The sequence below is a fragment of the Limulus polyphemus genome, unplaced genomic scaffold (genome assembly GCF_000517525.1).
Source record: "Limulus polyphemus unplaced genomic scaffold, Limulus_polyphemus-2.1.2 Scaffold8858, whole genome shotgun sequence".
In the NCBI taxonomy this organism is placed as follows: Eukaryota; Metazoa; Arthropoda; class Merostomata; order Xiphosura; family Limulidae; genus Limulus; species Limulus polyphemus.
This window is the reverse complement of record NW_013674468.1, coordinates 1-12,277: the sequence shown is the minus strand read 5'-3', so window position 1 is coordinate 12,277 and position 12,277 is coordinate 1. Positions and strand designations below refer to the sequence as shown.

General features: G+C 31.6%; 1 protein-coding gene across 4 annotated transcripts in view; it reads left to right on the top strand.

The window, feature by feature from the left end:
* LOC106475598 (ribose-5-phosphate isomerase-like) overlaps window positions 1–11,377 on the top strand; it is a 23,298-nt gene extending 11,921 nt beyond the window's left edge. Inside the window, exons 7-9 of one of the 4 annotated variants that reach the window (XR_002608915.1) lie at window positions 3,017–3,116; window positions 4,732–8,350; window positions 10,911–11,377. Coding sequence is in view for 3 of the 4 variants with exons in the window: in XM_022379663.1 (XP_022235371.1) it covers window positions 3,017–3,116; window positions 4,732–4,826 (195 nt within the window). In the remaining variant the exon portion in view is untranslated. Of the gene's footprint in view, window positions 1–3,016; window positions 3,117–4,731 lie in introns of all 4 variants that reach the window. The other 3 variants (XM_022379663.1, XM_022379665.1, XM_013936274.2) reach the window with 3 other exon arrangements.
* The last annotated feature ends 900 nt before the right edge of the window (window positions 11,378–12,277 follow it).

The window sequence follows — 12,277 nt, the reverse complement described above, 5'->3', positions numbered from 1 at the left end:
TGTCAGAAAACTGAGCGAATCTTGATTCGTCTGAGAACAATACGGTCTTCCAAAAGTCCAAAGGTTTGGCCATCATATCACTTGCCCACTTCTTTCGTCTGACTATGTTGGCAGGTCTTAATAAGGGCTTCCGTCTAGTTGCTCTGCAACGATAACCCAATCTGTGGAGAATCCATTGAACAGATTTCGGGCTCATCCCACCAACTTTGGCCACTTCTGCAGTCGTTAATCTGGGATCCATTTCGTTGCTCCTCTTGACAGCCCTTTTTGTCCTCTCCGATGGACCAGGACGACCCAGACGCTGCTCAGTTGTTTCCTTGCCATGTTTCCTGAACTGCACGATGATTCTGTTGACTGTTGAAAGCAGGATTCCCAAATTCTGCGAAATTTGCCGGTGACTTATTCCACTTGACCAACTATCCTTCCTCTAACAAAATCTGACAATTCGAGAGAACCTTGAGTTCTAGGCATGTCGTAGCGCAAGATAATTAGTGTGCAGACCATTTTCATTTATATAGTGCTCTGTAAATACAAATTAGTTAGCATAAATCAGTTAAATGACAAAAAATTAAGTGTCTATTTACTTGTGACCACTCAGTGTATATATATTGTAACATAATGTAATATATGACAATATAAACATAGTGGCTAGAGCAAGTATGACTGTGTTATATATAATCATCAGCCCCAACAGTAGATAAACAGAGTTTCATATGTCAGGCAACCAGAATTACAAAGAGAAAGTTAGCTTTTGGCCAAAACCAGACAAACTCCTAAAACAACCGTGGGAGCAGGAAGTACAATAAACCAAATCTGGCATTACTGGGTCATGGCATTGCCATAAGAACAGGGCAATATCTATAACTAGTATTACGAGTAGAAATCATATATCACTAAACTTTAAATGCAGGGACAAGACATCCTTCATCCGAATTAGGAGGAGGACGTAAACATTTGCTCAATCATAGAAACAGTGTATGTATGTCCTATAGCCAGCATTACGAGGCAGACAAAGTCCACCAAGCTCAACCGTAGGAGTAGGGAAAGAACTACCTGCAACTAGAATTATCGAGAAGATAGGCCTCAACTGCACCCAACTCTAGGAACAGAGCAGTATCATCCCAAACCCAGTATTACATGTAGGATATCACATAGGCTGAACCTGCTCCAATCGACAGCTGTCCACCTGAGAAAATACATCCAGGAGAAATGTAAGGAGGGAAACCAGCTTTGCCCTCTTCTCACTGGGTGGAAAATCATGAGTATGTGTGGTAAAGTAAATTTCTAAACTCACTCAGGAGGAAGCCTCCATGGTTCACCACCCCAGAGATTGGGAACTGGAAAGTGGTACAGACTCCCATACTCCACTGGAAGAAAATGGGAGGGGGAAGGAACATATGAACATAGCTCCCTGAAAATTAAGGCCTGTACCTTCTCTGCAGGTAAAGTTGAACCAGATTCTTGGTAAGCCATACCAGTAGCATTTTTAACTGTAACAGGAATTTCCATAGTCAATATATTGATTGCAAGTTCATACTAAGATCTCTTGTAATTCGGTAACAAGAAATAAATGCAAAAAAATTTTGGAAAAAAGTTAATGCAAATGCAGTAAAACTGTCAGGAAAAAAAAATGGCAAAGAAGCATGTTCATAAACAGTAGTAACATGCAAAAAAACACATATCTAAACAATGGTATGTCAATCAAGAAAGTGAAGTTTGAGTGGGAATAGCATAGGGAGCTAGCTGCACCAACATAGGTGGCACAATACTATTGGTGGAGAGTAGTCACATAATATGTACATGTTCATAAAAGGTGCGAAATTGATGGGGTATATAGACTGCTGGGCTGTTTGTAAAAATGTTTTAGCAATGCTTAGAGGGCAGAAGAAGATTAAGATACCTTTGTGTGTGTGTGTTAGTAGAGGTAAGGCCATATCAAAAAGACATTTTCAGGTAAGGAAAATGTTAACTTCTGAGACAATAATTCATCTCAGCACTCATTTTAACTAGAATTCCACATTAATTTTCTCAACACAGGCTTGGTCAATTTGACTGACCACGTAACCTCTTTGTACTCGATTAGTCTTTATAAATTTAATACTTCTAACTTTCAATATAGTGTGTACATCTTCATAAAATTTGGCAGTCATTTAGTTTTTAGTTCATATTATAAGTCTTTCACATACAAAAATCATATTATTTTAGTGAATTAATTTTTAATAAACTACCCCCTTGTTTCCTACTAGTGGAGCTAGGGAGTCCTTACCATGCCCAGTTTCAAGTCACTGGGAAGGTGGACAGAGGGTATTCCTCCAGAGTGTCGAGTGACTTTTATCCACTCTTCGAAAAGAGGGCGAAGATGGGGGACCTCCTACCCAGGTCCGTGGATGTTTTTCCCAGGTGTTGGGATCCACTCGCAAATATATATTGCGGTCCAAATGTCCTAACCACCAATGTGGGATTTAGGAACCATGACCATATAATACCAACCCCGAGCAGTGGAACCTCAGCTATATGGTTGGGGCCTGGCCTAGAGTGATAACGGATCACATCAAATTCCACCCAAATGGCACAATTTAAGTTCCAGTTCAAGAGTATACCTGTTCTTGATGTAGTGTGGTTCCCCCATTAGGGTGCTAAGCCTCTATTGGCACACCCACGGTCTATGCATATGCACTTTGGATAATGCCTTCACCAAGCCCTCCAACTTATCAGTATGGGATTGTAGCTGCAGTATGAGAAGAGGTAAGTATGTTTTGGAATTTAACATTTTCTTAAATTGAAAATGTATTTCCAGTAATACTTCTGCTCACACTTAAAGTTTGCTTTCAAAACATTTAAAAACAAATTATTGACAATATTTAGTATGATATAATTAACAAATTTTAGATTTTATGAAAAAAATTGTAAATACAATAAGTAAAATTAAGAATCTTATCTTTATAAAAGAAAAAGTCTTGTGAGTAGCTTTTGCCATATCTTAAGCAATAATTTAACATTTTACTATATTTTTTAGGGTCCAGTGATTACTGATAATGGTAACTTTATTATTGACTGGAAATTTTCTGAGGTTAGAGAATGGACAGTTATAAACCAGACAATCAAGATGATTCCAGGTGGGTATTAATAAGTTAACATCAAGAAACAGATATGGAATACTCTGTATATGGCTGTAATTATCTTGTCAATTCAAAAATATTTAGAAACATAGATAACGTCAGGTTTTATGTATGGGCCTGATTTTTTACAGTAAGTGTCTGTGACTTGTTGGCAATAAATTTCAATAATAAATAAACAGTGCACAGTCCACTTCTTTTAAAGTAATATATTAAAACAAGTCAAACATATATATAAATGTTCTTTATACTTTAGGTTATCACAGCTGTATCCAGAGCTTTAAATAATTGTCTCTTTTAATCAAAGTCCACACAAACGGTTCAGTTACCTTAGAACACAATTTTACAACACAAATTATTCTTCCTGCTCTGTTATTACAATACAGCTTGTGAAAATTTCAATTTAAAAATTTATATGATAAGCCCCCCCAAGAATGTGTCAAATTGTATGATTATTTGCGAGTAAAATTACCTTGAGATGCATTCAGTGGGCAGATAGTTGTCTAATGATCTAATTTATTATTTCCTCCAGTTAGTATTTTTTGATATAAAATATTATTGTCATTTAGGAAATACAACAGGTGAAACTTATTTTCTCCAAGAGTAAATAAGGTAGGTCCTATATAATGGGTGATTTGACCAGGAAATATTGCAAAGTAATCCTGAATTTCTGTGAAACTAACTGAGTTTTGGCACAGAAAGAGACTGAATACAATGAAAAAAGTCTTTATTCATTAACACAATGGTGTGTGTCTTAACACAAAGCACATTCACCTTTACTGGAGAATGTTAGCTCACGATCTTTAAAGCTGTATCTCTGTATTCCAAAGAAAACTTTAGACTCCACCAAAATCTATTGATTTTCTGTTCTAGTCTGAGAAAGCATTTTGTTATAAATGCTTAAAACAATAACATACTTTTCCAGAGTGATTAATACTACCCATGTGACTGTTCTTCTCATTAGAAAATAAGATAGGTTGTAACTGCAAAATATTACCTCACCTACCATTGGAGGAAACTGCTGTCTACTTTCATGCACTATGTGCAACCTTACAGGTATCTTCCCCATTGGCAAACCATGTGCTATCCCCGGGAGAATGACACAGAACAATGAGTAACTAGAACAAAAGTGGATTAACAACTTTCTTAACCACATGAAATTTAGTTGAATGAATGGCAACTGCCTGTTGTAGAAACACAAGTGTAGAGGATGATGTTTCAAAAGTCTTATGCCTTTCGTTTTCTACAATAGGCAGTTGCTGTCCATTTCAACTAAATTTCATCATGAATACTCTACCTAAACAAGCTATCAAAGAATTCTTGATCACATGTTATGGAAAAAACTGTACATACTTGAAAAATGAAAAGTTTTTAAGACTTCTACATTAAATAAGGGGTAGCAAACATTGTATACTACAATATCAAATTTACAGTCTTGATAAACTATAAAGAAAATATATTATTACTTTGTATATGTTGTATGGATATATTGTTTCATTGAGATTCAACTTTTTCTTTCGGTTTTCGAGAAAAAGAACTAGCAAGATATAATGAAACACAGAGGCTCTTGTAAATCATTTTTTTTATTTATAAGCTGATTAAAATTGTTTTTCAGGGGTTGTGGAGACTGGACTTTTTATAGACATGGCTAAGAGAGCTTACTTTGGACAAGAAGATGGCAGTGTAATAGAGAAAGAAATTTCAATGTGATCTCAGATTACAGTAATAAAAACTGTTTGTTACATAGCTAATTAACTACAGACATGACTCATAAGAGGCATCTGTATATGTGTGAGAGTGATTAATGTATAAACCATTTTATGCTATTTAAAGTTCATTTCAGAATGTATTAAAGATATGAGTAAAGTATGACTTTGTTTTTTTATGATAAACATTTTAGACTGAAAAAAAATAGTTCCACTTCAATTGAAGATTTATTATTTGTGAAACTGTAGAATGTAGTTTACTGTAAATTTAACTTGACTAGTGTTAACAATTGTTGAAAAGAAGTATTTAATTATTCGTTATTGTTATAATGAGATATTATACAATTTTGATATATAAAGGTTAACTTAAGGCAATATGATCTGACATATTCTCATTAAACTCACAAATTTAGTGAAATATGATGAGGCATATACTCTAATACCTCCTTATGATTGAAGAAGTTACTCTTTTGATGTAAAACAATGTATTATTGGGGAAAATAGTAGACTATTCAGAAAATGTCTTGAAGCAGAGGCAGAGCCTGAATTAACTAATTAATTGCATCATGTGATTAGTGGCTTAGGTTCAGCTTTATCAGTAAGATATCGAAGTGCATTACCTGTTAGAGATGAGTGTTTACCTACTGTGTAAGACAAAATCTATATTCATTTACAAAATAGTGGTCATAAACATAAAGTAAACAATATGAATGTGTTGTTATTGTATTGTTTTCTACTAAGATATATTGTGCAAAAAATTAGGCCTATTCCAGTTTACAGCTGAGTGTTAGGCTGCAGTACCTACCAACATGGTAACTGCAAGGTGTAAACTGACATCAGTGTAGATTACTTTTTATACTTTTGTCTACAGTTAATAATGATATTAGTCAAGTATAAATTTTAATTATTTCTTTTATTAGTGAAATTGTAATTTAGAAATAAAAATACATTACTTATTACACACTGATGTGTGAAGAGACCTACTTAATGAATTGTTATAAACTAACTTATTTAATAGGAATTGTCTTCTAAGTCTTTTGTATCTATTTTCATGTACAATTAATCAGTAATTAATATATTACAACTGTATTTTTTATTTAGATAGATCTAGTATAAAGTATTGATGTTTTGAGCACTCACTAATTGATTTAGTTTGTTTTTATTCTTCACCTGCTTCCATTGCTTACTTTGTGTATTTTAAATTAACCCTTTCTTTTTATCTTCCTATTTTGCAACTTCTTAGGATACTGTCTCTGACCCATATTTCACATAAAAACATTTGTGCATGTTCTCTTTCCTTTTTGTAGTTTGGAGGCAGAACCTAAATGTCACATGGTGAAAACACAAAATATGGTTCAAAGTAGCTTGTGATTTGAGGTCAAAATTTTCTGAGCAGTTCCATTTCAGTAATTAACACCTTCATAACTAAAATGATTTGGTCCATTACACTGCTAGTTGTGAGGCTTTCTAATTACCATTAATAATTAAAAGGTTGATCTAAAGTTAAACTGTAGGTCCTTAATAAACATATTGAATTTAAAACCTACCTATAAATGCAAGGAAACAAAATTAGTTTGTTTCTCTTGTGAAACTAATTTTTTTTTGTGTGAAATAGAGTGCTTATAAAGTATGTTTAGCAATGTTTAAATCAAACAAAACATAAGAAAATCCAGTTATGAGTTTCTGTTAGACATGTTTGATAATATTTGTCTTTCAATAAAAAATAAAGCATAGTTAAAATGGTTATAATGATTTTATAAAAGTATACATCTTAGAACTCAGACAGTATTGTCCCCTCTTAAGATCTAAGTTTGGTTTCTTGATACCTACTGTAGATTAGAAATGTATGTGAGGGACCAAGGTAAAAATATTTAAACTTCTATTTTTTTTTGCCATCTCAGAAGTCTCGTATCATAAAACTTGTATTTTGATTTTTTTTGTAATTTCAAAAGTCTCGTATCATAAATATTGTATGAGAAACTGTGTGTATTTATCCAAAACATCTCTCTCCAAGCTGCTATTGTCATGTGCATTTTTTATTTTCTCACTTAAACATCTTAATCTTTTTCTTTTTTGAGCTTAATGTTGATTTGGTTATAGGATGTAAAATGTGATTATTAAAAGAAGTTATGAATGGAATTTACAATCACATCTTGTACCTAGTGGCATTGATAGAAACAATATACACTGATTGTTAGTGTAAATAAATCTATTTCTGTTTGATAAAATCTTTGAAATATGCTGTACTTATCATCACCACGAGAGTGGAAAGACTTGAAAGCTTGATTAATTCTTTATATTTACTTACTTAAGTGGGTTAAACATGGTTTGGAGAATACCACTCTGAAATAGACCAGAGTTTAAATGTGATAAAATTATATTTAAAACTAGATTTAATTTGAGTGATTGGTATTCAAATGTCTCCTTTTATATCCCACTCCCCTCGAACACTGTTCTATACTCATATTCAGTGATCAAAGTTCATGTTCTGCTCTTTTGTTTGAGTTTTCATAATTGAAGATTGTTGTTGTTGTGTGCTCATCATCTGGTTAAGAGCTGATTTTCTTAATTTAATGACAAGAGATTCTAGCATCCAAGGTGGAATTCTTCCTGCAGGTGGAGAGTGATGCAGAAAAACTGGAGGTAGTTGGTAATACTACTGGAGTTGTAGGTTTTAGTGGTACAGTGAGTGTTCTTTGATTCAACTTCTAGTATAAGGTTCAAAGTTAAAGTATATCTGGTAGCATTTTTATACCTAAAGCTGTTAATTTGCTACTAGTTATTTGATGCAGTAGCATTTGAGTGATACCTTAAGTACAGCATGTGTGAGTGCATACTTTTTTTTTAAACACAGGTTTTAACATTTATATATAGTAGAAAGTTATTGCTAATAGAGCCTCCTGATTTCTGCTCCCAACAACCCTAAAATTAAAATTAGGGAGCTAAATATTACTTATCTTAAACAGAAGTAAGAAATGAAATCTTGAGAAATGCATTGAATTCTGTGTTGTATGTTTATTTTTTGTAATGCATCCTACTACCTTAACTCTTTTTATTTTAACAAGTAAAATGCACTTTTAGGAAAAGTGCTACAAACCATGTTATGTACTTTCAAGCACATGCAAGATATAAATGACAGAATATTTTATAAAATGTAACCAGCATTTTAACTTGACCAGTTTCCAATATTGGACTGATATATTTTACTACATGCTGTAAAAGTTGCATCAGTATAATTCCTTAAAATTGTATGAAATTAAAATGGTTGATAAAATTTTGAAATAATGGCTAAAGGAAAGGAGTGAAAATGCAGAATAGGGGTTTAATATATGAATATTACATCAATTAAAACACTATAGCTATTGATTAATTTGTAGATATTTATGAGTATGTGTAGTTTAATATAACACAATGTTGCACAAATCTTTTAAATTTAGTGGTACTGTACCACAATGAGGTTTTTTCTTTTGTTTTCTAAGTAGCTCAGTTGTGATTGTAAGGCAAACAAGATTCATGGAAACTGGAACAGTAAGTCGCATTTGAATAACTATAAGTTTGAAGAATAGAATCAGATCAGAATTAATTATACTTGACATTAGTATTAGGCCTATTATATTTTTAACACTACATTCTTCATCTAGTCCCTTAAGAATTTTCAAGAATTAGAAAAATGTATAATAATTGTATTTCAACAACACTATGTTTGCCATATCCATTTCCGACAGCACATTTCATTCAATTCATAGATTGTCAGATTGACTGAGACATAACAAACACAGGATTTAACAAAACTCATTGTCAGCAATAGATATGGCAATACTAATTTCTTATGACAATTATCATAAATGATAATCATGTTTTGCCAGCTTAGAAAAGGTGTTAGAACTGATAGAATAATGGTTTTCACTTACAGTGTTTAATATATATATTTTACAGTACTCTTAATATAAAAGAAGTTTTAGTTCTAAAGGCATAATCAGAATTTGTAGTATATGTAAAAATTATTGTACCAAAGTCACAAACAGTAACACAAGATATTACAGGAAATATTATCCAATCTGTTTAAAAATGCAGTTAACATTTTTACTTTTTTATAAACGTATTTTCATATGTGTAAACAGCTAGTGAATAAGATTCTTTTATTATCAATATTCAGGCAGATAGCAAATTCTAACTACTGCCTGAAAAGTTAACTTCTAATCCTGTTCTGTGGTTGATGTAATATTGCCCTGGTTGCATCTCAGGCACATGAATGCTTATATGATTAACAAGGTATTCAATGGATGTTGTTTGTCTTTAAATTTGAAGAGCTATGTTAACCTATACATTGTTTTAAAGACACATTTTAACTGAACTTGTGGGTAGAGCTATTTGATCATTTTCCTCTTAATCGTGTATGAAATAGTGCCAAGTAAGGTATGGCTGAAGTAATAGTTTGCTTTGGTACATCTAGCATAACAACAGATGGGGTATTAGTTTCAGATTTTGTGTGGATTATTTATTTAGGAATGAAAGCAGGAAAAAGTTTATTCTTAGTATTTGTTTAAAGTTCTCAACTTCTGCTTTGATTTCCTGATATCTTAATAGCTCTGTATAACATAGTTTTAACCAGGTGTTCTTGAAGAAAACCTTTCAAAATATGAATAAAATCCACTGAAAGTGGGTTTATGATACTTTTTAGTGGTAAGTATGCCTGGTTATTTAAGACGTGAATACCTAAGAATGAGTTTGTCATTCAGTTGATTTTCAGTGAACTTTATATTGGGATGATTACCATTTAAAATCTTGATAAGTTATTAATTGACTCAAAATTGTTAAAGACCACAGAAGTGTTACCAACATATCTCTTAATATGTAGGCTTAAAACATTAAAGACAGAATTGAAACCAAATTTCTTTATGGAAGTATAGAAAAATGGTTAGTAAGGTTGGGAGCAAGTCTTTAATTTATAACCACCCCATCATTGCTCATAGATTTTTATTATTAAACATAAAATGTGATTGTTTCATTGCAAAATATAAAAGAAGGTGAGCATACTACCACTACATCTTCAATTGTAAAAATGAATAGGAAAGAATAGAACATCAACTTTGATCAATGGATACTACAGAGATTTATATAATTGATAATGTTGAATAGTGTCACTCGGTGAGAAAAAATATTAAACAAAATTAAGTCACATTAATTAAAACCAATTCTTTAAATAAAAGTTCCTAACTATATCTTTTTCTTTGGCCTATCATGCGGTTAATAGTGAGGGCTGATATTTCCCCAAACTGTTATAGTGGGTCAAACTAAATGTTACATTAAGCATTTTCTTTCACTTGAAATTGGTGGGAAAATACAACAATTTTGAAAACTCTAACAACCCCTTAAATTGAGGAATAGGTTGTTGTTATTAATATCTCACAGTATGAAAAAGACAAAGAATGATTCACATGAATTGAAATTGTTTATTGTGTAGTATGAAAATTTTGTATACTGACAGAATTAATTCACATACATCATGTAAAATAAACACATGATAATTTGTTGTTTTATATAGGCTTTTTGCAATAACAAAGCTATCATACTTTATGGGAAATCTTTTTTTAACGTACAAGTTTTACCTGAATTAATATTATTCAATGCATGACTGAATATTCATCATTTGTTAGTGTGCTTCCCACCTTCCATATTGTCAGCATATTCTTGGATCTACATTCCATGCACCTTTTTAACACCTTGAGTAACTTTGGTTTCCTAAATATATAGATTCCTAAAGTATAAAATAATTATTAGTACTTCAGTACAATAATTAAAATGTGTTTCCAGAACAACACATTATATAAATGTTCACATGAGTGAGTGCTCTTGAAGCAATAAAAAAAAAGTTTCTTTGTTTTTGAATGCAGTATTTGTTTAATAACGTAATGTTATAATTAGTAGAGGATGCAAAAAACGTTGTTAATAAAATTTTTAAAGGTAATTATTTTTTTCAGTACTATAGTTTTTATTGTTTCAAGAAATGTTAATAATGTTTCATTAGAGTTAACTTTATAATTCTGTTCAAAACTTTTGTGAATTTCAACAAGTACTTGTTTATAAGTTTTCAGGCAAAACAGAACTTAGTACTAAAACCAAATTAGCAGAGGTTCTAAGAATTGTGCTCAGAATGTGAAACTTGACCAGAAGAAACAAACTGAAAGAACAACAAAAATCTCTATTCCTGCTGGTGTTCGTCTTCTCTGTGAAACAGCAACAAAGTAGAACTTGCAGCTTCAGCTTCATGATTGACATTTTATACAGTCCTAAACTTCACGATGCTGAGTGACAAGTACATATTATTGGATCAATCCTTCAGATAAATAAATGAAGATAAGGGTTCTTTAGCAACCTAATCTTCCCAAATGACCACTATGTTATTGAAGGCTAGTTCAATAACTTAATTGTTCAATGATATGATTAATGCAATTTAAGATTGGGATTATCTGTTCATATAGAATATCTAATTTAGTACAGATATCTGTACTGTATTTTTAATAATATTACTTGAGTAAAGATGTGTTCAGTTTTCTTGTTATGAAAGAGTTGCATCCATAATAAATCGTCATTGGCTTTGTACTCCAGTTAATAGTAAATTACTCTTCCTAATGATCTTCATTCACTCAAGTATCTATTATCTAGCTTTACTAGAAAATATTAACTTGATTTGAAAAAACTAAATTATGTATATGCAGAGTTTTAGGTAGCGCTTTACTAGATGTTTCAAAGAAAACCTAAAGACCATACCAGTTTTATTATAAGCACTTAATATGATGAAAAAATAGAAAATGACAATACTGGATTACATGATGCAAAAAAGAATAATTTCAATTAGTTTGTTTTTTTATAATGATGCATTTCTTTGCCATAAATTATTTGGAATAACATTCAAAAATATTATTATGAATAAGTTCCCCAGGGGACAGCAGTAAGTTTACCGATTTACAATGGTAAAACCTTGGGTTTGATTCCTCCTGGTGGACATAGGAGATAGCTCAATGTGGATTTGCTCTAAAACAAACTTGTGAATCATTTGTATGATAATTTGCAAAAGAGTGGGAGTAAAATTTGACTTCTTGTTGGTACTAATTTGGTACTATTATGTCCAAAACTTACAGGTGAGGAAGATATTCAAATTATGCAATGTATCATGAAGAAACACAAGAAAATTTACAAATTGCTTTCATTTACTTTTAATAACAGGTTTATGATTTTTTTTTATTAAGGCCTATACAACAAAAAGTCCAAGTACCTAGAGCTTTTGCTATCTTGTCAGTATGATTAATATAAATTTTACTCTATTTTTTATTAATATAATATTTTGAAGAGCTTTATTAGCTTAATAATGAGCAAGTTTTCCAGTTTTGCAATGTATGACCAAAGAATTGGAAATAATCAAAATAATTTTGCTTATAAAGGTATTGTTGCGTC